Source organism: Phocoena phocoena, chromosome 9 (genome assembly GCF_963924675.1).
Source record: "Phocoena phocoena chromosome 9, mPhoPho1.1, whole genome shotgun sequence".
NCBI lineage: Eukaryota > Metazoa > Chordata > Mammalia > Artiodactyla > Phocoenidae > Phocoena > Phocoena phocoena.
The window spans coordinates 16,261,974-16,285,988 of NC_089227.1; the positions used below are offsets into that span (position 1 = coordinate 16,261,974).

Below are 24,015 nucleotides of genomic sequence, written 5' to 3' on the forward strand. Positions count from 1 at the left end.
AAATGAAGAGGAAATAGGCACTCTACTTGAAAAAGAATTCAGACTAATGATAGACAAGATGATCCAAAATCTTGGAAATAGAATGGAGAAAATACAAGAAACATTTAACAAGGACCTAGAAGAACTAAAGAGCAAACAAACAATGATGAACAACACAGTAAATGAAATTAAAAATACTCAAGAAGGAATTAATAGCAGAATAACTGAGGCAGAAGAACGGATAAGTGACCTGGAAGGTAAAATAGTGGAAGTAACTACCACAGAGCGCAGTAAACGAGAAAGAATGAAAAGAATTCAGGACAGTCTCAGAGACCTCTGGGACAACATTAAACACACCAACATTTGAATTATAGGGGTCCCAGAGAAGAAGAGAAAAAGAAAGGGACTGAGAAAATATTTGAAGAGATTTTACTTGAAAAATTCCATAATATAGGAAAGGAAATAGTTAATCAAGTCCAGGAAGCACAGAGAGTCCCATACAGACTAAATCCAAGGAGAAACACTCCAAGACACATATTAATCAAACTATCAAAAATTAAATACAAAGAAAACATATTAAAAGCAGCAAGGGAAAAGCAACAAATAACATACAAGGGAATCCTCATAAGATTAACAGCTCATCTTTCAACAGAAACTTGGCAAGCCAGAAGGGAGTGGCAGGACATGTTTAAAGTGATGAAGGGAAAAACCTACAACCAAGATTACTCTCCCCAGCAAGGATCTCATTCAGATTTGATGGAGAAATTAAAACCTTTACAGACAAGCAAAAATGAAGAGAATTCAGCACCACCAAACGAGCTTTACAACAAATGCTAAAGGAACTTCTCTAGACAGGAAACACAAGACAAGGAAAAGACCTACAATAACAAACCCAAAACAATTAAGAAAATGGTAATAGGGACATACATAACGATTATTACCTTAAATGTAAATGGATTAAATATGCTCCAAACAAAAGGCATAGATTGGCTGAATGGATGCAAAACAAGACCCATATATATATATGCTGTCTACAAGAGACCCACTTCAGACCTAGGGACATGTGCAGACTGAAAGTGAGGTGTTGGAACAAGATACTCCATGCAAATGAAAAAAGAAAGCTGGAGTAGCAGTTCTCATATCAGACAAAATAAACTTTAAAATAAAGACTATTGGGCTTCCCTGGTGGCGCAGTGGTTGAGAGTCTGCCTGCCAATGCAGGGGACACGGGTTCATGCCCCGGTCTGGGAAGATCCCACATGCCGCGGAGCAGCTGGGCCCGTGAGCCATGGCTGCTGAGCCTGCACATCCGGAGCCTGTGCTCCGCAATGGGAGAGGCCACAATGGTGAGAGGCCCGCGTACCACAAAAAAAATAAAGATAAAAAAAAATAAAGACTATTACAAGAGATAAAGAAGGACACTACATAATGATCAAGGGATCAATCCAAGAAGAAGATATAACAATTGTAAATATTTATGCACCCAACATAGCACCTCAATACATAAGGCAAATGCTAACAACCATAAAAGTGGAAATTGACAGTAACACAGTAATAACAGGGGGCTTTAACACCCCACTTTCACCCATGGACAGATCATCCAAAAGGAAAATAAATAAGGAAACACAAGCTTTAAATGTTACATTAAACAAGATGGACTTAATGGATATTTATAGGACATTCCATTGAAAAACAAAAGAATACACTTTCTTCTCAAGTGCTCATGGAACATTCTCCAGGATAGATCATATCTTAGGTAACAAATCAGGCCTTCGTAAATATAAGAAAATTGAAATCATATCAAGTATCTTTTCTAACCACAGTGCTAGGAGAGTAGATACCAATTACAAGAAAAAAACTGTAAAAAATACAAACAAATGGAGGCTAAACAATACGTTACTAAATAACCAAGAGATCACTGAAGAAATCAAAGAGGAAATCAGAAAATACCTAGAAACAAGTGACAGTGAAAACACGGTGATCCAAAACCTATGGGATACAGCAAAAGCAGTTCTAAGAGGGAAGTTTATAGCAATACAATCCTACCTCAAGAAGCAAGAAACATCTCAAACAACTTAACTTTACACCTAAAGCAATTAAAGAAAGAACGACCACCAAAAAAACCCCCCAAAGTTAGCAGAAGGAAAGAAGTCATAAACACCAGATCAGAAATAAATGAAAAAGAAATGAAGGAAACAATATCAAAGATCAATAAAACTAAAAGTTGGTTCTTTGAGAAGATAAACAAAATTTGATAAACCGTTAGGTAGACTCATCAAGAAAAATAGGGAAAAGACTCAAATCACCAGAATTAGAAATGAAAAAGGAGAAGTAACAGCTGACACTGCAGAAATACAAAGGCTCATGAGAGATCACTGCAAGCACCTATATGCCAGTAAAATGGACAACCTGGAAGAAATGGACAAATTTTAGAAAAGCACAACCTTCTGAGACTGAACCAGGAAGAAATAGAAAATATAAAGAGACCAGTCACAAGCACTGAAATTGAAACCGTGATTAAAAATCTTCCAACAAACAAAAGCCCAGGACCAGATGGCTTCACAGGCGAATCTGTCAAACATTTAGAGAAGAGTTAACACCTATCCTTCTCAAACTCTTCCAAAATATAGCAGAGGGAGGAACACTCCCAAACTCATCCTACGAGGCCACCATCACCCTGATACCAAAACCAGACAAGGATGTCACAAAAAAGAAAACTACAGGCTAATATCACTGATGAACATAGATGCAAAAATCCTCAACAAAATACTAGCAAACAGAATCCAACAGCACATTAAAAGGATCATGTACCATGATCAAGTGGGGTTTATCCCAGGAGTGCAAGGATTCTTCAATATATGCACATCAATCAATGCGATACACCATATTAACAGATTGAATGAGAAAAACCATATGATCATCTCAGTAGGTGCAGAAAAAGCTTTTGACAAAATTCAACACTGATTTATGATTAAAAAAACCCTCCAGAAAGTAGGCATAGAGGGAACTTGCCTCAACATAATAAAGGCCATATATGACAAACCCACGGCCAACAAACATCGTTCTCAATGGTGAAAAACTGAAGCCACTTCCACTAAGATCAGGAACAAGACAAGGTTGCCCACTCTCACCACTGTTATTCAGCATAGTTTTGGAAGTTTTAGCCACAGCAATCAGAGAAGAAGAAGAAATAAAAGGAATCCAAATTGGAAAAGGAGAAGTAAAACTGTCGGTGTTTGCAGATGACATGATACTATACATATAGAATCCTAAAGATGCTACCAGAAAACTAGTAGGACTAATCAATGAATTTGGTAAAGTAGCAGGATACAAAATTAATGCACAGAAATCTCTTGCATTCCTATACACTAGTAAAGAAAAATCTGAAAGAGAAATTAAGGAAACACTCCCATTTACCATTGCAACACAAAGAATAAAATACCTATGAATAAACCTACCTAGGGAGACAAAAGACCTGTATGCAGAAAACTATAAGACCCTGATGAAAGAAATTAAAGATGATACAAACGCATGGAGAGATATACCATGTTCTTGGATTGAAAGAATCAACATTGTGAAAATGACTATACTACCCAAAGTAATCTACAGATTCAGTGCAATCTCTATCAAACTACTGATGGCATTTTTCACAGAACTAGAACAAAAAATTCAGAATTTGTATGGAAACACAAAAGACCCCGAATAGCCAAAGCAATCTTGAGAACGAAAAATGAGGCTGGAGGAATCAGGCTTCCTGATTTCAGCCTATACTACAAAGCTACAGTAATCAAGACAATATGGTACTGGAACAAAAACAAAAATATAGATCAACAGACGAGGATAGAAAGCCCAGAGATAAACTCATGCACATATGGTCACCTTATATTTGATAAAGTAGGCAAGAATATACAGTGGAGAAAAGACAGCCTCTTCAATAAGTGGTGCTGTGAAAACTGGACAGCTATGTGTAAAGAATGAAATTAGAACACTCCTTAACAGTGTACACAAAAATAAACTCAAAATGGATTAAAGACCTTATTGTAATGCCAGACACTATAAAACTCCTAGAGGAAAGCATAGGCAGAACACTCTGTGACATAAATCACAGCAAGATCCTTTTTGACCCACCTCCTAGAGAAATGGAAATGAAAACAAACAAATGGGACCTAACGAAATGTAAATGCTTTTGCACAGCAAAGGAAACCATAAACAAGACGAAAAGACAACCCTCAGTATGGGAGAAAATAGTTGTAAATGAGGCAACTGGCAAAGGATTAATCTCCAAAATATACAAGCAGCTCATGCAGCTCAATATCCGAAAAACAAACAATGCAATCAAAAATGGACAGAAGACCTAAATAGACATTTCTCCAGAGAAGATATACAGATTGCCAACAAACACATGAAAGGGTGCTCAACATCACTAATCGTTAGAGAAATGCAAATCAAAACTACAATGAGGTATCACCTCACACCTGTCAGAATGGCCATCATCAAAAAATCTACAAACAATAAATGCTGGAGAGGGTGTGGAGAAAATGGAACCCTCTTGCCATTTTGGTAGGAATGTAAATTTACACAGCCACTATGGAGAACTGTATGGAGGTTCCTTAGAAACTAAAAACAGAACTGCCGTACGGCCCAGCAATCCCACTACTGGGCATATACCCTGAGAAAACCATAATTCCAAAAGAGTTATGTACCACAATGTTCATTGCAGCTCTATTTACAATAGCCAGGACACGGAAGCCACTGAAGTGTCCATCGACAGACGATTGTGTAAAGAAAATGTGGCACATATATACAATGGAATATTATTCAGCCATAAAAAGAAACGAAATTGAGTTTTTTGTAGTGAATTGTATGGACCAAGAGTGTGTCATACAGAGTGAAGTAATTCAGAAAGAGTAAAACCAATACCGTATGCTAACACATATATATGGAATCTAAAAAAAAAAATGGTTCTGACGAACCTAGGGTCAGTACAGGAATAAAGACACAGACGTAGAGAATGGGCTTGAGGACACGGGGAGGGGAAAGAGTAAGCTGGGACAAAGTGAGAGAGTAGCACTGACATATATACACTACCAAACGTAAAATAGATAGCTAATGGGAAGCAGCTGCATAGCACAGGGAGATCAGCTCTGTGCTTTGTGACCACCTAGAGGGGTGGGATAGGGAGAGTGGGAGGGAGACACAAGCCGGAGGGGATATGGGGATATATGTGTATACATATAGCTGATTCACTTTGTTATACAACAGAAACTAACACAACATTGTAAAGCAGTATACTCCAATAAAGATATTAAAATACATATATATATTATTTGATTTGCATACATTTCATAGCTCTGTCTACTGAAAAGCCGTAGAAATAGTGACCATTTCATTAGTACTGAACCCTTCTGACACCGATGCTGTGGTTTTACAAGTTGATTTCCCATTAAAAGAAATTAAAGGTCCTTGGAGAAATGACTGATTTTTGGTCTGGGGCAAGAAATGTGCAGGATAATTTTGTAACCCCATATACTAGAAAGCAAGGAAGATATGAAGACCAAGCCTATTAGGATTGAGTTAATAGGAAGCAATTTGAATGGATAATCTACCAGAGAAGGAATAAATTTAACATCAATAAGGATAACAATCACAAGTGATTTAAATCCATCATGTACATCTAAATCCATGAATTCATAATGATGTAAGTGAAGAAATACTTACTGCTTACCCTTGATGATACTACTCCTTACTTTGAAAAGTGGTAAGTAAAGGGGAAAGAAAAACATTTTTCCTGCCTTTCCTACAAACGGTATCTCAGAGAAACTGAATAATTGATTTCATAAGTTTTTATTTATAAAAATATCACCTGTAATAAATGTACAAAGAATGTTACAGTATCTTCATTTTGCAGTCTCTTAGTAGATCTGGGCAATGGTTATTAATAGACTGTTAATATAAAAAAGGTAAATGGTACACCAGTTCATATGCTACATATGCAGTAGGCTTACCAGAAATTATGGACCCTGGAATCAGATCAAATCTCTTTATCTGTTGCAGTGGTTTTCAACTTGGTTGCACATTAGAATCACTTGGAGTATGTTTAAAAATCTCAAAGCCTAGACTGCAATTACATTAAAGTCTCTGGGGTGAAACCCAAGCACCAGGATCTTTTTAAGCTTCCAAAGTTGTTTCAATATGCAGCCACGGTTGAAATGTACTGTTTTAGATCCAGCTGATAATCTACAGTAAATACAGGGATCAGAGGGTGCAATCAGCAGAATCCACACTGTGGGAAGCTGTATAGGATATATGACACAGTTTCTTAAATAAAGAATTAAAAGGAATAAAAGGAAAGAGAGGAACGATAGATAGGGCTTGATGATATATCAACTAATTATAATATATGGACTATTTATGGGTCCTAAATCATACAAACCAAAAAAAAAAATCACAGGTCTATCATGCATATGCGATCGCTGATTGTTAATTTTGTAAAGTGTGATAGGAGAACTATGGTTATTTTTTTAAAAAATAGTCTTTACTATCAGAGGTACATGCTGAAATATTTATGGATGACATGATGTTTGTAATTTGCTTCAAAATAGCTGGCAGTAGTGGAGGAGGATTGGGTAGGGTTATAGATAAAACAAGATCAAGTTGATAAGTTATGGATACGTAGAGGTTCTCTTCATATTATATGCTTGAATTCTATAGTAACAGTTTTTTTAAGTTTCAAGGAAAATATTTAAGGCAGAGGAAAGAAGTCAACAAAGAGTAAGAAAAACAAATCAGTAGAGTAGAAAACCCCGGAGAGAATGGGATTATGGAGAGTTTCACAAAGGAGAGAGTCATCAACAGCGATCCAGTGAGAGGAGATTAGAAAAGTACCCAATGTTTTTGGCAGTCAGAATGATACTGTAACTTTTCCCAAAACAGTTTCCATAGCACTGTGGCAGTTGGAAGTCTGGTTGCAGCCTGGAGGAGGCAAGGAGGTGTGTGTGGACTACAGTTGCAAGGGGTGACAAGGCAGTGGCTACAAGTAAACTGTTAAAGGATCAAGGGGAAGCATTTGCCATGTTATTTGTATTTTTGTTTTTTTTAATACAAAGAGAGCATGTTCGATCTTTTTTTTTAATTGATTGGAAGCTGAAAATACAGAAGAGAATAATAGTCTTGGAGGAGATGAAATGGGATGAGATTAAGCGTGGAAGTTGAAGAGTTAGTCTTGTATATAATGGACAGTTGTTCCTGTGAAGAAAGTTGACGACTAGAAACATTTATAGGGGAATCGAGGGTAAGAAGTTGATGATGACCTTTATTTTTGTTGTGACTGTTATTTTTATTGTGAGATAACGAGGGTGGTCATCTTCATATCATAAGTGCATTCAAGGTTAACTAGTTAAAAAGTTGGAGGAGAATGTGTATGCTTTATATTCCTGCTAAAAGGAAAGGTTGTGGTATAGAATACCACCATAGCATACCCAGTTGGTATTGGATTCCATGACTTTGTGCTGCTGCTATTATGAAAAAACAAAACAAAAACAAAACCTAAGAAACTTCCTAGGGACCATAGCCAGTTATTTTCAGACAGTTATTCCATCCTAATTATGTGTGTGTGTATGTATAATTTGTGTATATAGTTTGCAAGTGGCTAATCTTAGGTTTTGTGTGTGTGTGTGTGTGTGTGTGTGTGTTTTAACTCAGATTGTTCATTCAAAGTTTAATGCTTTAGGCTTTGATCAGATTTTCCATTTAAAACTTGAATTTTAATATCTGTTCATCTTAAATGGGATTTCTTTGAGTTTTAAAAAGGTCTCTTTTCTATTCTGATTTTAGTTTTATTAAATCATAATTTAAAAATTAAATCAGAAGGCATATTAATCCTCAATAAAATTATTTACAGTCAGTTTTAGTTCATATAAATATTTATTTGCTTTTAACATATGTCTTGGACCATAGTAGATTTCTGGGACTCGATAGGAAAAGTTCTTTTTATGAGTAATAGGAAAACTCATTAACTTGGGTACAACTGACTTACCCATATTTCACTCTGGTACTTTAATTTACTTCTGAACTATTTCTGTATAGTGTGTTTGGTCTGTTTTTTCAACAATATTTTAAACAGGTTTTTTTTTAATATGAAACTGTCTTAATTAGGAAGGAGTAATATAATCTATAATATATCAGTATTTGAAAAGTAGCTGTTTATCAGACTGCTGTATGGCCCTCAATATTTGACTTTTATATAATTTTTGTTGATGTGAATAAAGTATGGTTCATTTTATTGGAGCAGCTAGATTTTAAGATGGTCCCCAGTGATCCCTGCCTCCTGGCATTTACACCCTTCTATAATCTCTTCCCCTTGAGTACAGGTACAACTTGCTTAGGTATACCTTCTATAGGTATAGAATATGCAAAGGGGATGTCCCTGTGTGATTAGGTAACATAAGATCATAACTTCCATGTTGCTAGCAAGCTCTCTCTATTTCCTTCATGGATTACAAACTTTGATGAGATAAGCAGCAATATTGGGGAGGTCCACTTTGCGAGGAACTAAGATTGACCCCTTGCCAACAGCAAGCTAGGAACTGAGACCCTAAATCCAGTTCAATTCATAGGGAACTGAATCCTGGCAACAACCACATGAGCTTGGCATCATATCCTTCTCCAGTTGAACCTTCAGATGAGACTCCAGTCATGGCTGGCAATTTGATTACAGCCTTGTTAGAGACCCTGAAGCAGAGGACCCAGTACCTCTGACCCACAGAAACTATGAAATAATAAATGAGTGTTTTTAAAAATAAACAGCTACATATGTGGCAAGTTCTTATGTAGCAATAGATATCTAATTCAATTATGAAGCAGATAATATTTTCCAAGACATACTAAACCCAGTATATTACTAGCCTCCTTTACTAGCCTCCTTTACTTTCATAGTGCTAGGTGATTTATGTGCAAGGCTGACAGTTTTTATTGGGAATTGAGCCAGTTAGGAAAGGAGTGATCTAGAAATGAGTAGCAATGTACTTAAAAGAGGGACTCAACCTAGGTGTGGAGGCTGACCCTCTCAGGCCAAGGTATCTAAAGAGCTTGGTAAGTTGCTAAAATAAGGGCAGCGGCCTCTACTGGGATAACCTACCTAAAGTCCTTTGCATTTGCTGTTTCTTCCATCTGAATCATTCTTTCCCCAGATATCCAGATGGGTCATATCCTTGCTTCACTTAGAGAGGCCCTCCCTGTCTGCAGTAAATAGACTACAACTCCCTATCACTATCTGTTCTCTAACCTTGCTTTATTATTCTTTAAAGCACTTAACACTGCCTGACATTATGTTACATACTAATTTGTTTATTGTCTTTCTCCTTCACTAGAATATAAACTCCTCATGGGTAGGAACTCTGCTTATTTTGTTCACTGCTGCGTATGCAACATTTACAACAGTACTTGTCATATAGTAAATGTTCAGCAAATATGTTTTGAGTGGATAAATCTACTTTCCAGTTTGTTTTTTTTTTTTGAGGTACTCAGGCGTCTCACTGTTGTGGCCTCTCCCGTTGTGGAGCGCAGGCTCAGCGGCCATGGCTCACTGGCCCAGCCGCTCCGCGGCATGTGGGATCTTCCTGGACCAGGGCACGAACTCGCATCCCCTGCATAGGCAGGTGGCCTCTCAACCACTGCGCCACCAGGGAAGCCCTATCTTCCAGTTTTTACATTGACCAGAATTTGGTTGTCTGAAGGTTGGTGGGAGTTTTAAGGAGTGATGCCTATTCTTGGTCAGGACCCCAGTTAGTGGCTGAGAGATGAGGTATTCAGTCTTCACACAGGGAGATGCAGTGGCAGAAGCATATATACAGGCTGATATTTAGCACAGCTGCTCAAGACTAAGGCAAGAGCTGTGTGTGCTGCAACTCTGGGATTACGCAAACATCAGAGTTGAACCAGAGGGTCTGGGGGTAGTGAGGCAATTAAGTCTAGACTGTTAGAATCTGGAGAAATGACTTAATTCCATACCTAGACCCCTCTTCATTCTTTTTTCAGTTCATTTGTTCATGCAATAATTCAGTGCCTGGTGTTACTCTAGGTAAAGGAAATACAGAGACAAGTCAAGTAATATCCCTGTTTTCATTAAACTTGCATTGTAAAGGAGGAACATGGTCAACACAAACTAATAAATAATTTCTTATAGTGTTCATTGCTATGGAGAAATCATCATAAAAGAAGGTACTGGAGTAAAGATGAATTTCATCTTCATGTTAGTGCTGTGTTGGAATCACTAGTTATTACTCAAAAAGAAGAGTTGCTCACACAGGGCATGCTCTGAGTAATGAATTACTAAGTAACTGGGAATTAGTAACTGTCATTTTCTATCTATAAATGATTTCTTAGATTATTAAGATGTGCAGTGTGTGTTCTACATTTATCAAAAAAATAATTGATTATAATCAGTTTTATAGGTAATTGATGTGAATACTTGATAACCACTTATAGAAGAAAGTAAGGTAGAATTTAGCTTTGGGATTTACCACAATATATATTTGTAAGCTTTAAATATGTTTGACTTAAGTATCTTAGAATTGATTAGTGAGTCACATTTACTGAGACAGTATAGTCAAAAGTTCAGCTCTCTGAAACCCTCAACAGTGATTTGTTCTATACAGATAAGATTTCTGTGAAAGTGAGTATACTGTCCATTAAAAAGCAAAACTTAGTTTATCATTAAGAAATATTTATTTAATTTCTACTATTTCAGGCACTGTGTTAAGTACCAAATATGCATTGAAGAAAACAAGTATTGTCCTTGTCCTCATGGAGTTTATGGTCAAGTAGGGGAAACATACTTTAAACAAGTAAAATTAGAAATTGTGGTAAATGCAAAGAAGACAAAGAACAGATTGTTATGAGAATATAACAAAAGGAATATGATTTAGATTAGAGGAGTTCAAGATCCGTGAAGGATCTGAGGTTTTTAACCCTACTTAAAAATGCTAGCCTGCCAAAGTGTTCTGAATATTGTCAGAAGACATGAGACTCCTGGGTCAGAGCAGAACTTTATTGCTCACAGCATAGCAAGCCACGTGAGTATGGGCATATTTGTATGTTGGTTCCCCGTGCCTCCAGGCCTCCTGGGGAGACACAGTTTGGGCCCATGTGAATGGTACGTATGCTGTGAGTTTGTGTCACAGGTGAGAACTTTAAGCTTGGACAATCTACAGCTTTTGCCATAAGCAGTAAGCAAGCCTGCTCTTTGTGTGCAGGGCAAAGTTACCTCATGTTTCAAGGTTGCTTGCTATAAATGCAAACCTGATAAATGGCCTGGATGAAGAGCAACCAGGGCCTCGCATTGACATAACTTGCAAGAATGTGTGGGGACACTCAGGCCATGGTGAATGGCCTCTTCATCAGCAAGGAGAGATTTCACAGAAGTCCTCTCCAAGATTTTTTTTTTAAACAGCTTTACTAGAGTATAATTGGTATACAGTAAACTGAACATAAAGTGTACAGTTTGGTAAGTTTTGACATATATGCACACCCATGAAAGCATCACGAGTCAAGATCAGTGAATGTATTTCTCACCCGCAAAAGTTTCCATGTACCCCTTTGTAATTCCTCTCCCCGCCATCTCCTTTCTTCTTCCCCAGGCAAATTCTGACCAGGTTTTGTCACTATCTATTGGTTTACCTTTCCTAGAGCTGTGTACAGATTGAATGATACAGCATGTATTGTGTATTCTGATTTGTCTTTCATGCAGCATGATTGTTTTTAGATTCATCCATATTGTATTATGTATTTACTTCTGGATAGTATTCCATTGTGCAGATATACTATAGTTTGTGTATGCATTCACTTGTTGATGGACATTTGGGTTGTTTCCAGTTTGGGGCTATTACAAATAAAGGTGCTTTGAATGTTCATATAGAAGTCTGTATATGGACATATACTTTTTTTTCTGTTGGATAAACATGTAGAAGAGGAATAGTTTGACCATGTGGTGGGTATATCTTTAACAGTTTAAGAAAATGCTAGGCTGTTTTGCAGAATGATAATACAATTTTTCCGTTCTGCCAACAGTATACAAGAGTTTCAGTTCCTCTATCCTCACCAACATTTGATTTTTTTTTAATTTTTGCCATTCTAACAGGTATATAGTCATATCTCATTGTGATTTTCTTTCGAATTTGACTCCAAAAGCAAAGGCAACAAAAGGAAAAATAAACAAGTGGGACTATATGAAACAAAAAAGCTTCTGTACAGCAAAAGAAATCATCAGCAAAATGAAAGGGCAGCCTACTGAATGGGAAAAAATATTTGCAAATCATATACCTGATTTGCAGGTATATGGGTTTATATGTAATATATACATAGAACCCATACAACTCATAGCAAAACATCAAATTATCACATTAAAAAATGGGCAAAGGATCTGAGTAGACATTTTTCCAAAGACAACAGATAGATGGCTAACAGGTACGTGAAAAGAGGCTCAGCATCACTAATCATCAGCAAAGTGGAAATCAAAACCACAATGAGGTATAATCTCAAACCTGTTAGAATGGCTAGTATCAAAAAGACAAGAAATAACAAGTGTTGATGAGGTTGTGGAGAAAAGGGTGGGAATGTAAATTGACGCAGCTGCTAGGAAAGAGTATGGAGGTTCCTCCAAAAAATTAAAAACAGAAATGATCCAGCAATTCCACTTCCAGGTATTTATCCAGAATTTAAAAAATATTTCTGTTACTGATTTCTAATCTAAAACTGTTTTGGTTTTTATACTTTGTATGACTTGGAACCTTTTAAATTTATTTAGACTGTTTCTATCAGAAATCGTTGATTTTGGTAAATGTTTCATGTGTACTTGAAAATAATGGCTACTTTGCTGTTTTGGATAAAGTATTCTATAGATGTCAATTACTGATTTTCTGTGTACTTGTTTTATCATTTACTGAGAGAAAGAAAATCTTCAACGGTAATTGTTGATTTGTCTATTTCCTTATAGATTAAGTTTCAAAATATATGTTCCACATATCACGTGCAGTAAGTAGTCTGGGAGGAAAATTACTGTTACTGGCGTTATTTTGAAAGACCTTATTAGAACACATCTTTGGTTTGTCCTATAGTATAGGCTATTTCTGGCACCATCTTCACATACAAAAGAAATTTTTATTTGCTACCTTTTATCATTTATCTAATCATTTTATTGTTTTGCTTGGCAGCTTCTATGTTTTTGAAACAGGCATTTGAAGGAGAATACCCTAAATTATTGCGTCTTTATAATGACTTATGGAAGCGTCTTCAACAATACAGCCAAAGTATTCAAGGAAATTTTAATTCCAGTGGAACTGCAGACCTCTATGCTGACTTACAACACATGGAAGATGATACACAAGACATATTCATACCAAGGAAGCCAGATTATGAGTATGTTTGTTTAATCAAACCTGTTTGTTGGCCTGTTAAGGATTTTGTCTTTTATTTTTATTATAAGTTAGAAAATGGGAAAACGCTAATCTTTGTGAATACTTGTAATGATTACTATTCACTTATTTACTTTAAAAGACTTCACAACACTTTTAACTGAAGAAGTCGAAATTTATCCTTAGTTGAGCAGCCTGGTTCCTGATTAAGATTCATTTTAAAGTATATCACCAATTAAGGTGAATAGAAGCTAAGAGATGAGCATATGTGGTCATTATCGTTTAATTGATGTTATAAGATAACCTGTAATTACATCAGACAGCATCATTATTGATGGACCACTGGCACAAATGTGATATAAAAGGAAATGGTGTGTTCAGGAACTATAGCGGAAATAAATCTTATGCTGGGATAGATTCTCCATCTGGTGGGAAAAACCTAAGTACAGTCAAAATTAAACCTGAAAATCTCTTAGATTATTCATGAAGTACAGTATATGTAGCCATATTTATAAGCCACATCAGAAAAATAATACCATCTCAATAAGCTTAAACCAGCCAGCTTTCCTCCTAAATTGAAAAAGAGTATTGTTTTCAGATTTCTCTTTGAGCACCAAATCAATTGATTGGCTTGCACACCATCTTTAAACAGTAGAATCATTTATTGTGATGAGACTGACTCAAGTAACAGTAGATTCTGATCACTGACCTTGTAAGAAAAAGGTTAGATTTATGAGTGCTATTTTAATGTTTATCTTAAAAAATTTTTATTCTGAATACTTATAGCTGAATTGTATCCACTGTAGTAAGAAGTACTGACTGGTAAAATACAGGACATAGAAGTTTTGACTGGGAAAACAAGTGGCATAAGGGTAGGCTGGTATGATAGAAGGAGACGCTGTTGTTCTCTTCAGTTACTCTTTGATGCTAAACATGGAGATTAGGTGAGGACTAATGGAAAGAGGGGACAAGAAGACTGAAAAGTTATCTGTTGATCTTGAAAAATCTTATAATGTATTAAGGTTTTTTTAGGTATACAAAATAGCATACATAGTATCATTGTATTTCTGGTTTAGTTTTATTTTTAAATTCATATGTTGGCACTGCAAAGCTCTGGAAAATATACATAGCACAAGGTAATAGTGTTTTATGTCCAAGAGGTAGAGTTTTTATTCTGTATTTTCTGCTTTTACTTAAAATGAGCATATGTTACTCGTGGGGATAGAGGAAAGGCAGTAAATGCAATGTAGAAAAAAAAATCAGAATGAAAAAAAACCACTGTGTTTTGGGACATCCTTTTCACCTTTTGGAGACTGACTTCAGTGAGGTGGAGAAGAAGACTTATGACCTGTATTCTTCTAAGAAACCAAAAAATAATGACGATATAATAAGGAAACAATGACAATAGGATTTATATATTCTTTTGAGAAGTGAGGCAAGAAACAAACATAAATTTGACCATGGTAGCTGAGCCAAAGGAAAGTTTTTTGTTGTTGTTTTTAATGATAGAGGGAAAGCTGAGAGTTTTTATAGATAGAAGTAGCCATTGGAGAGAGAAAGTGAAGAAAAGAGATAATGAATAGAACGAGACCTTAGAATAATCTGAATAGAATCAAGGCACAAATAACCAGGTTAACGTTTTTCATCATTGAGTATTTATGCTGAATTTTTGAAAGCTGTTCTTACTATGAAGAAAATAAAACAAGATAATGTGACAGTGTTTTATATAGGGTGGTCAGAGAAGACCTCTATGAAAAGGTAACATTTGACCCAAGATTGAGATAATGTGAAGAAATCAACTGTGGAAGATTCGGAGTAAGATTTTTGCAGGTAGAGAGAAGAGCAGATTTAGAGCCTGAGAAAATTAAGATGGGGAGGTTGAGGAATAGAAAGCTGAACACAATGAATGAGGGAGAGTGGGGGATAAAAAATTGGGTCGGCGAGGAGGGGAAACGTAAGATCATGTAGGGCTTTATTCACCATGATATGGGGTTTAGAGTTTATTCAAAACACTGGAAACCTTTGCTTTTAAACAGAGGAATGAGATGAACTGATAAACATTTAAAAGTTAGCATGCCGGCTTCTTTGTGCACAACTGAGGGGGAGTGTCACCACAGGGAAAGAGAAGCTGTTTTGTTTATCCAGACAAGAAATGATAATGGCTTGAAGTAGGATGAGTGGATGAGATGGTGAGAACTGGTCGAATTGATTCGAGATATAGCTTAGAGGGCAAGCCAGTAGAACTTGCTGGTAGATCACATTTGAGAGGAAAAGAAGAATCAAGGATATGTGCGGACAAGTTGGGAGAAGCCTAATGATTGGAAGACATTGTTTCATCGAGTAGTGGGGTTTTGTTTTGTTTCTTTTTTGTTTCTTTGTGGGGTTTTTTTTTGTCTTTTGGCCATGCTACACGGCTTGTGGGATTTTAGTTCCCTGACCAGGGATCGAACCCAGGCCCTCCACGTTGAGAGCATGGAGTCCTGACCACTGTACTGCCAGGGAATTCCCCATCGAGTAGTGTTAAGGTTTTTCTTTTGAAACTGTTGAATCAAAGATGCAAATTGTGTTGTTGAAAAGGTAGTTGAATGTGAATCAGGGCTAGAAATACATATTTGAGAGTATCACTATGCAGATCTTTAAAAATCATGGGACTGGAGGAGATTCCATAGGGAAGATATATATAAAGAGAAAAGGGAACTTTGGCCCAAAATATGCACTCCAAAATTTATAGATTGTGCAGAGGAGTGGCAGCCTGCAAGACTAAGAGGAAAAAAAAATGGTGAGATAGGAGGAAAACTGAAAGTTATGTGGAACCCCAAAGAGTGAGTTCATTTCAGTCAGAAGAAGAATGGTTAACTGTGTCACATGCTGTTGAAAAGCTGAAGAAGCTTAGGACTGAGAAGTGACCTCTAGATATAGCAAAGTAAGGTTGTTCAAGGCCTAGGTGTGGAATGGTGGATACAAAGCATTATTAGAATTGATGAAAGACAGAATGGGAGGAGATTGACTTCTGGGATGACAGCTGTCCCCACTCCGCTGACCCACCTCACAGTGAATCTGGTGAAAACTATTAAAAACCAAACAATTTAATGTGTCTGGAAATGGTTTTAAAAGCAAACAGCAAATGAAAAATCATCGACTCAAGAAAGTCTATGAAAATTCAGTAGAAAGAATTCCATAAGAGCCTGTGACATTAGAACCAAGACTGTTGTTCCTCCCTCCCTCTTCCCAGCTCATCAAGGCATAGGCTCCACTCAGGACTGTGACAGCCAAGAACAAAGGGCTCCCTCCCCCACCACTCCTAACTGGAGGGCTTTCTTTCTAAGAAGAGCAGAACCGCAGCATTTCTCATCCTGCCCTCAGCTGCCAGTTAGCTGAAGTGAAGCCTCAGACAGATGAGATCAATAGGTGGGCGCTTCCTTAGTGTGCACAGCACCCATCTGTTATGTATATGTTATCACAATAAAAACAAAACATATTACGCAAACTGAAAAAAAAATTTTAAATGTGTTCACACACAAATTTGTAATGAATGTTTATAGCAGCATTCATAATCACCAAAAGATAGAAACACCCAAAATGTCCATCAGCAGACAGATGGGTAACCACATGTGATATATCCACACATGAATGAAGGAATGAAGAACTGACACATGTTACAACATGACTGAACCTTGAAAAAATTATGCTAAGTGAAAAAAGCCAGATACAAAGCCCATATGCTGTATGATCCTATTCCTATGAAAGTTAAGAACAGGGAAATCTATAGAGATATAAAGCATATTAGTGGTTGCTTAGGGCTGGGGATGGGGTGGGGGGGTAAAAGATTAAAGCTAAAGGCTATGAGGTTTCTTTTGAAGGTGATAAAAATGTTCTGGGATTGAGCATGGTGATGGTTGCACATCACCATGAATATACTGAATATATATTGAATTATACACTTTAAATGGTTGAATTGAATGTAAATTAAATCTTGATAAGTTTTAAAAAAAGAGAGAACGGGAAAGAAGGGAGGTAGGTAATTCTTCTGAGAGGTTTTGATATGAACAAAGGAATAAAGCTACTTTTTCTTCGGGATAAGAGGAAAATCGCTGAGGGTAGGTGAAGTTACAAAGGAAAAAATAAGCTAGTAAGATCATTGCCACTGGTTTTGGTCTTAGTGTAAAGTTGAGGCAGATGGTCAGCTGTGGAGAGTGAAGGGCTGCAGAAGTAGAATTTTACTACCTGGAGCTTCAGGTCTCTTGAAATTAAGAGGTTTGCATAAACATTTGATAGAAACAATTTACTTTTTCTCTGCAATACGTGGAACGCTTAGCAGCAGATACAGAGACCATCTAACTGAGATTTTCTTCGTAAGAGCTTTGAAAGGAAGGTAAATTAGAAAAATGAAGATGCTAATGAGAGCACCTTGAAATGGTGGAGGATGAGCGTAGGGTTCCGTAGCGCTGATCACTGTAAGGTCAGAGAGCAAGTTCTTTTGAGTAAAATCTAGCACTTTTATTGATATACAAAGCCCAGCATGATTTGTTCCGTTTATTTTCTCTTAGACCTTATCTTGTACTGTTCTCCTGTCACTTAAGTGCTCTGCTTCTCTAACTTTTTGTCAAATGCATCCAGGTCTAAGTCTCTTCTCAGCGCCTTGAGCTTGTTCTCTTCCTATAGAAAGTGCCTACCCTGGAAATCTATATAACTTGCTCCCTCTTTTCCCTCACATCTTCTCAGGGAGCTTTCCCTTGCCTCACCCTATGTAAAATTGTATTAAAAACAAAAACGGTCTCTGGCTTCCTTACTTCCTTTTTCTCTTAGAATTTTTTACTCTCCATTGTATTCCGTAGTTAACTCATTTAAAAATTTTATTTCTTTTTTTGTGTGTTTCTCAGAAGTCTTTTTTTTTTTTATTAGTTTTTATTGCAGTAGAGTTGATTTACAATATTGTGTTCTCAGAAGTCTCTTTAAGGGGACAGGGAGTTTTTTTTAACTGACTTCATTGCTACATTTCCCGCATCTAGGAAGTACCTGGCAAATTGTAGACATTTAAGAGAATTTGTAGGCGGGAAGGAGATGGCGGCAAGTGGGGGCGTGGAAAGTTGTCTTCGAGCTTGGAGACGTCACAGGTAGAGCAGTTCAAAACAATGACTCAAACATGGAAGCTCCATAGTAAAGCTAAAATGAAAGTAGACTTCTAGTACAGGACAGGTTTTAGAAAAGTTGTTTGTTTTGACATTGTAATCACCAAGGATCCTTCCCCCCCACCCCGCACCCCCCAGATTCTTTCAGGTTTTCCAAAACTAACAGGGTGGAGTAAGGTAGGGAGCAGGGGAGGCAGGCAGCCACTGGGGCAGGGCTGAGGGAGGCTGTGCTCTGCCCCCACCTGCGGCCGGCCCCCTGCCGGGTCGTCCTTCGCTCGTCCTCCATCTCTGTGTCAGCAGGCTGTTCTCCTGCAACGACCCGCAGCCTTGGTCTTGCTCTCCTCTTCAGCCAGCCTCTCAAACATGTTGGCATAGAGCTGCTTCTCCCGTGCGAGCTGCTTGAGGAGTGGCTGCTGGCAGATAGCCAGCTGGGCCTTGGCAGCTTTGGTGTTGGAGTAGAGCTGCAGGACCTTCTGGAAGGATCCTTGGAGAAGAAGAATGTTAGTACTTATAATTTAGTGCTGAAATTTCTGCAGAAGAGAGAAGAGGCTTCTTAAGGTCAGTAAATGACCAGAGCAAAAATAGGGAAGACATTTAAATAGCTGGCGTGGACTTCAGTAGAGGATTGCCTCAGACACATTTAGACACTAGTTCTTCCCTGTTCCCATTGTGGTCTTTCTCTCATCATCTGTTATGGAAGTTATTATAGTTCACACTTTACTTGCACATTTCTTCACTGGACTGTAAAGTGAATTTCATCTCTATCCTCCCAGCACTCAGTGAGGGCTGGCACACAGTATTCTCAGGAACTATGTGTTGAGTGAAATACTTATTGAATGAGAAAGTGTTAAGATAAGTATGGAATTGTGATGTAGGAGCCAAGAGTGTTCTGACCTCTAGGTCTTGTCAGTTGACCAGCAAAGGTGGAAAAGGAGAAAGCCAAGTTTCCTATACCTGAAGGAGTAGGTCAGATGTTTGCAAAATGAACATTTAGGATTAAGGGGGATTTGTTTTTGTTTGTTTGTTTAAGATAATGGAAAGGCCAGTAGAAGGATCATAAACAGGGGTGATGTGAGAAGATACAGAGTTAATTATATGGTTATAGGTATTTGATAGTAATTGTCAGAGGTAAAATATAAGATCCAATAGTTGGACAAGTAAATGAAAATCAACAGATATAACTGAAGACATAGGAGGACTGAGGAGGAAAGAAGTGTTTAGTAGGCTAAATTTTAGTTTGTGAAGAATGTTGTAAAACAAATTAACTTAGAACTACAATTAGGAGTATTTGGGTGATTGTGGGACTTGCACAAGCACTTTTTATTTTGTCCTCATTCTTGTTAGTATCAGTTTTGGCATCAGAAGGCTGATAAAAACCTACACCTGTACACTTCCCTCTTAGGCACTGAGCTTATGAGAGGGCAGCTGTTGTGTGTGAAAAGGGTTGAGCTTGTGGGAGCAGGTCTCTGCAGACTTGGCTCTCTTGTATGCTCTATAGAAACATGCTAAGTGAAGGCATGGCCCCATTAGAATTAATAAGATTTTACAGTGTTACTCTTAGTTTCAAGCGACAGACTTACTACAGTAGGTACTGGTGCATATTATATAACATTTATGCCCAGGAATTATGTATAAATTAAAATGTTTAGTTCTTAATAAGCATTTGATTATGTAAATATATTTATACATTTTTAAACAAAAGTTTTTCTTTTCTTCATATAGAGTTACATTTTATATAGGAGATATGTTTTTAAGAAAGGCATTTACAACCTGATACACTAGCACTTAGTTTTGTATAATTTAAGTTCATTTTTAATAAACTTTGTTCCCACAGTCCCGGAAAGGCTTTGAAAGACTCACTACAACCCTATGAGGCTGCTTATCTATCAAAATCCTTATCTCGACTCTTTGATCCGATCAACTTGGTTTTTCCCCCTGGTGGTCGTAATCCTCCTTCTGCCGATGAACTTGAAGGTATCATTAAAACTATAGCAAGGTATGTATTTTCATATAGTGGCATGCCGTAAAATGCCTGCCACATTTGTTAGTGATGTATAATGGCAGTACATCTTTAATTTATCTCAAATCATTCAAAGAATTAGTCTGGAAATTAAATCAAGAGTTTTGCATTGAGTGAGTGCACATGTAGTAAGTATCAATACTTGAGATTCCAATTAATAAAACCATTTAAATACAGTCTAAAAATAGTCAATTATCATTATTCTGTGTCTTGTCAAGGATACAAAGTAAAACAACCTAATTCTTTATGCCATAGTAAATTTCTAATATTACGTAGGAAAGTTAATATAAAAATAATTTTACAAATTGAGAAGCTAAAGCATGGAGATCAACTTTTTTTTATCTTAAATCCAGAAAGTACTTCATGGCGTACAAGGATTATAATCCTGATTAGTCTACTTGTGTTTGCTATTTTAAGCTTTCTAAGTGAATGTGACAGCTTTTATAACTCTCAAAAGGGAAGATATCCTAGCAGGTTGTGCAACCTGAATGGTTGCGGACAATGTATTATACTGTTGCTTTTAGACATTTTACGGACCCCCCAGGTTAATCTGCAGTTGAGACTGTCTCAGTTCCTGTCATAATAACAAGTTGTCATAACAGTAGGTCTATACATTTATTTATAGGTGAACATTTTGAGGAGTAAAATTAGTAGTTAGGCAATATAGAACCAAGGTATAAAAGTCTAGATTCTTTTAGATTACAAATTTGAAGATGGTGATTCTGAGGCATGTGAGAGTACAATTAAAAAGCCACAGGTATAATATGCGTATCTATCTAAATACAGCATCGAAATTGCCCAGCATCTTGATCCTAAATCTTTCCACAGTTATCTTGACTTTCCAAAGTCCTGACTGAAGACGTTTATACCCTAATGTCTCCGTTATTTGTTTCATATGGTATTGACAAAACTGGTCATGGATTGAACTTGATCTCTTTACCTGTTTATGGACGTGTTACCTGTTTATGGACTGCACCCATTCCCCGGTGCAGTTTGACAATGCTGTGATCAATTGTAAGGTGGGACTTGAAGGAGCATACTTATGCCATTGTTTAATAGAATGTGAAAGTGAACTTTAATAAAATTATGTCTCACTGGTATATGAAAGGGCATTTTTGTCACACATAGTAAGCACTAATGTTGTTTTAAAGTCCTTCACTTTCTTCATAAAGGCAACCTGGTAAGTGCCAAGATTTATTCTGCTACTTGAGAGACAATAATTACTTTTCTTGCTTTTCTACTTGTATGTGCATTTTCATGCAATTTTTAACTCTTAATTAAAAATTAACTTTAAAAAAGTTAACTTTCCATGGTCTTTTTAAATACTTTTTTTTGCAATTACCTCAAATGTCCCAATTAATCCAATGTTAAATTGAAAATAAGCATGACAGAGAAATACTTTAAGAATCCAAAAATTTTAAATATCAAGTTAAATCCTTGTTATGCTTTTGATATATTTAAAAAGCTATTTTATCAAAATAGCATGAATTGGCATAATTTCTACAGAAACTGAGTATCTTTATGTATCGTGTAATTTATATTTTTAGCCTTTGTCGTTCCAAGGTTACCATTTCCATTCAAGAGCTGTCATTTCCTTGCAGATGTCTGTGACATGCAGTGTCTCTAATTGCACTTACCAGTATTAACAAGAGTGCTACTTGAAAAATCTGCACACAATTTACTCTCTTAATCACAGCCTGAACTCACACATGACATGCTTTTATTAATGAGAAACTGGTCATTAACCAGACAGTCTTAGAGCACTTTTTCCTAATGCTGAATTTAGGAGGGAAAATGAAACAGTGCAATCAATCAGTTCTTGGAGGCAACCAGTGAAATCTATAAAAAAAAATCACCACATTGTTTATTGGGATTAGGTTTATATGTTGCTCTTTACTTTGTTGATGAACTGTGTTGCTAATAATTAAAGTCTGTTTTTGTTTTCTCCAGTGAACTAAATGTAGCTGCTGTTGATGCAGACCTCACATTAGCTGTGTCAAAAAACGTGGCAAAGACCATCAAGTTGTATGGTGTAAAATCAGAGCAGCTGGTAAGTGATAATCCCTTCTGTAAACTTTAATGATTTTGTTTAAAATTACTAATTATGCAGTACTTGACTAACTATAAATATTGAATTGACTGAATATTAATTTACTGGAAATTTTTATAGTGAATTTTTGAAACTTTCTTATGAATTTAAACCAGAAAAAAATGTTACCTCTTAAAAATTGGCCCTCCTACCATTGCTACACTTAAAAAATGCAGGCAGGTTTTATAAGACTTTTTAAAAAATGCATGTGCCACTTTATGGGCTAAATTATGTATATTTTTAAGTGTAATTATTTCAGATTGATCAAATTTCCTGTCATGAGACCCCTCACCCCAGATATCATTCATGTGCTGTTACTTAGTGTGAAATTGACTTGAACCATTAGAAAATGATTGGAGGAAGTGAAGTGCTTAAAACTGTAAAAGAAAAATGTTGATTTACTTTCTAAAGGTTCGAGCCCTAGACTGTGGACGTTTAGCTCCAAAATTACTCTTTTTGAAACAGCTGTTTGCGTATATTTAAAATAATAGATGCATGCCTGAATCATAATTTTAATTCTCTACATTAATGTTTTAAAGTTAAGCATACATATTTAACTAGTAGATATGTATGCTAACTGAAATCCAAGGAGTAGGGCTTTAGTACATCTTTAACTGTCATTGATGGACTAATTTTAGAGAATGTGCTAAAATGCGGTATCTCTACCGTCACTATACGGATAGCTGACCATGTTTTTTTGTTGTTGTTGTTTGGCTTCCCTGACTGCTCCAATTGAAACATTGTAAAATGAAGTACAGTTGACTCTTGAACAACTTGGGGGTTGGGGTACCTACCCTCCCTGCAGTCAAAAATCCATGTATAATTGATAGTCAGCTCTCCGTATTCGTAGTTTCTCCTTGTCATCCCTTCCCTGTCGGTGGATTCAACCAACTGCGGATCATGTAGTACTGTAGTATTTACCACTGAAAAAAATCTGCAGGTAAGTGGACCCTCCCAGTTCAAATCCATGTGTTCAAGGGTCAGTTGTAATCTGGCTTTACCTATATCCTAGTAGTTCTAGTTGGTTCTGGAATAATTTTTAGAGTAGGTTGGTAACAAATTGAACTTAAGGAATGCATAAAATGATCCTTGGTGCTAACAATCATTTCATGAGACTTCCTGCTTTCACTTCCAATGGATGGCTCCATTGTGTTTGCATATTAATATGGTGCTATTTTCTACTCAATTATTCTTGCAGTCTTGACAAATAATTTAGAAGCATCTTTTTTTTTAAACTTTGTTTATTGAAAACTGGCCCTACAGAGACCATGGAAGCTCTTTGTAGATAATTAGATGACTAATTTTTCTCTCAAACTTTTTTTTATAGAAGCTTTATTATGATACTTATTACTTTTAAAAACATGGTTTATTGCTATAAATGAAATTCGG

The 24,015-nt window shown here is 36.6% G+C and overlaps 1 protein-coding gene across 8 annotated transcripts in view; it reads left to right on the top strand.

Annotated features, from left to right (window-relative positions):
* The window catches only part of COG5 (component of oligomeric golgi complex 5), a 282,724-nt gene that overhangs the window by 188,724 nt on the left and 69,985 nt on the right, over positions 1-24,015 (top strand). For 7 of the 8 annotated variants that reach the window (XM_065883739.1, XM_065883732.1, XM_065883735.1 and 4 more), the window contains 3 exons: positions 13,188-13,392; positions 20,352-20,513; positions 22,488-22,587. In XM_065883739.1, the coding sequence (XP_065739811.1) occupies positions 13,188-13,392; positions 20,352-20,513; positions 22,488-22,587 (467 nt within the window). The remainder of the gene's footprint in view (positions 1-13,187; positions 13,393-20,351; positions 20,514-22,487; positions 22,588-24,015) is intronic. The other variant, XM_065883733.1, reaches the window with a different exon arrangement.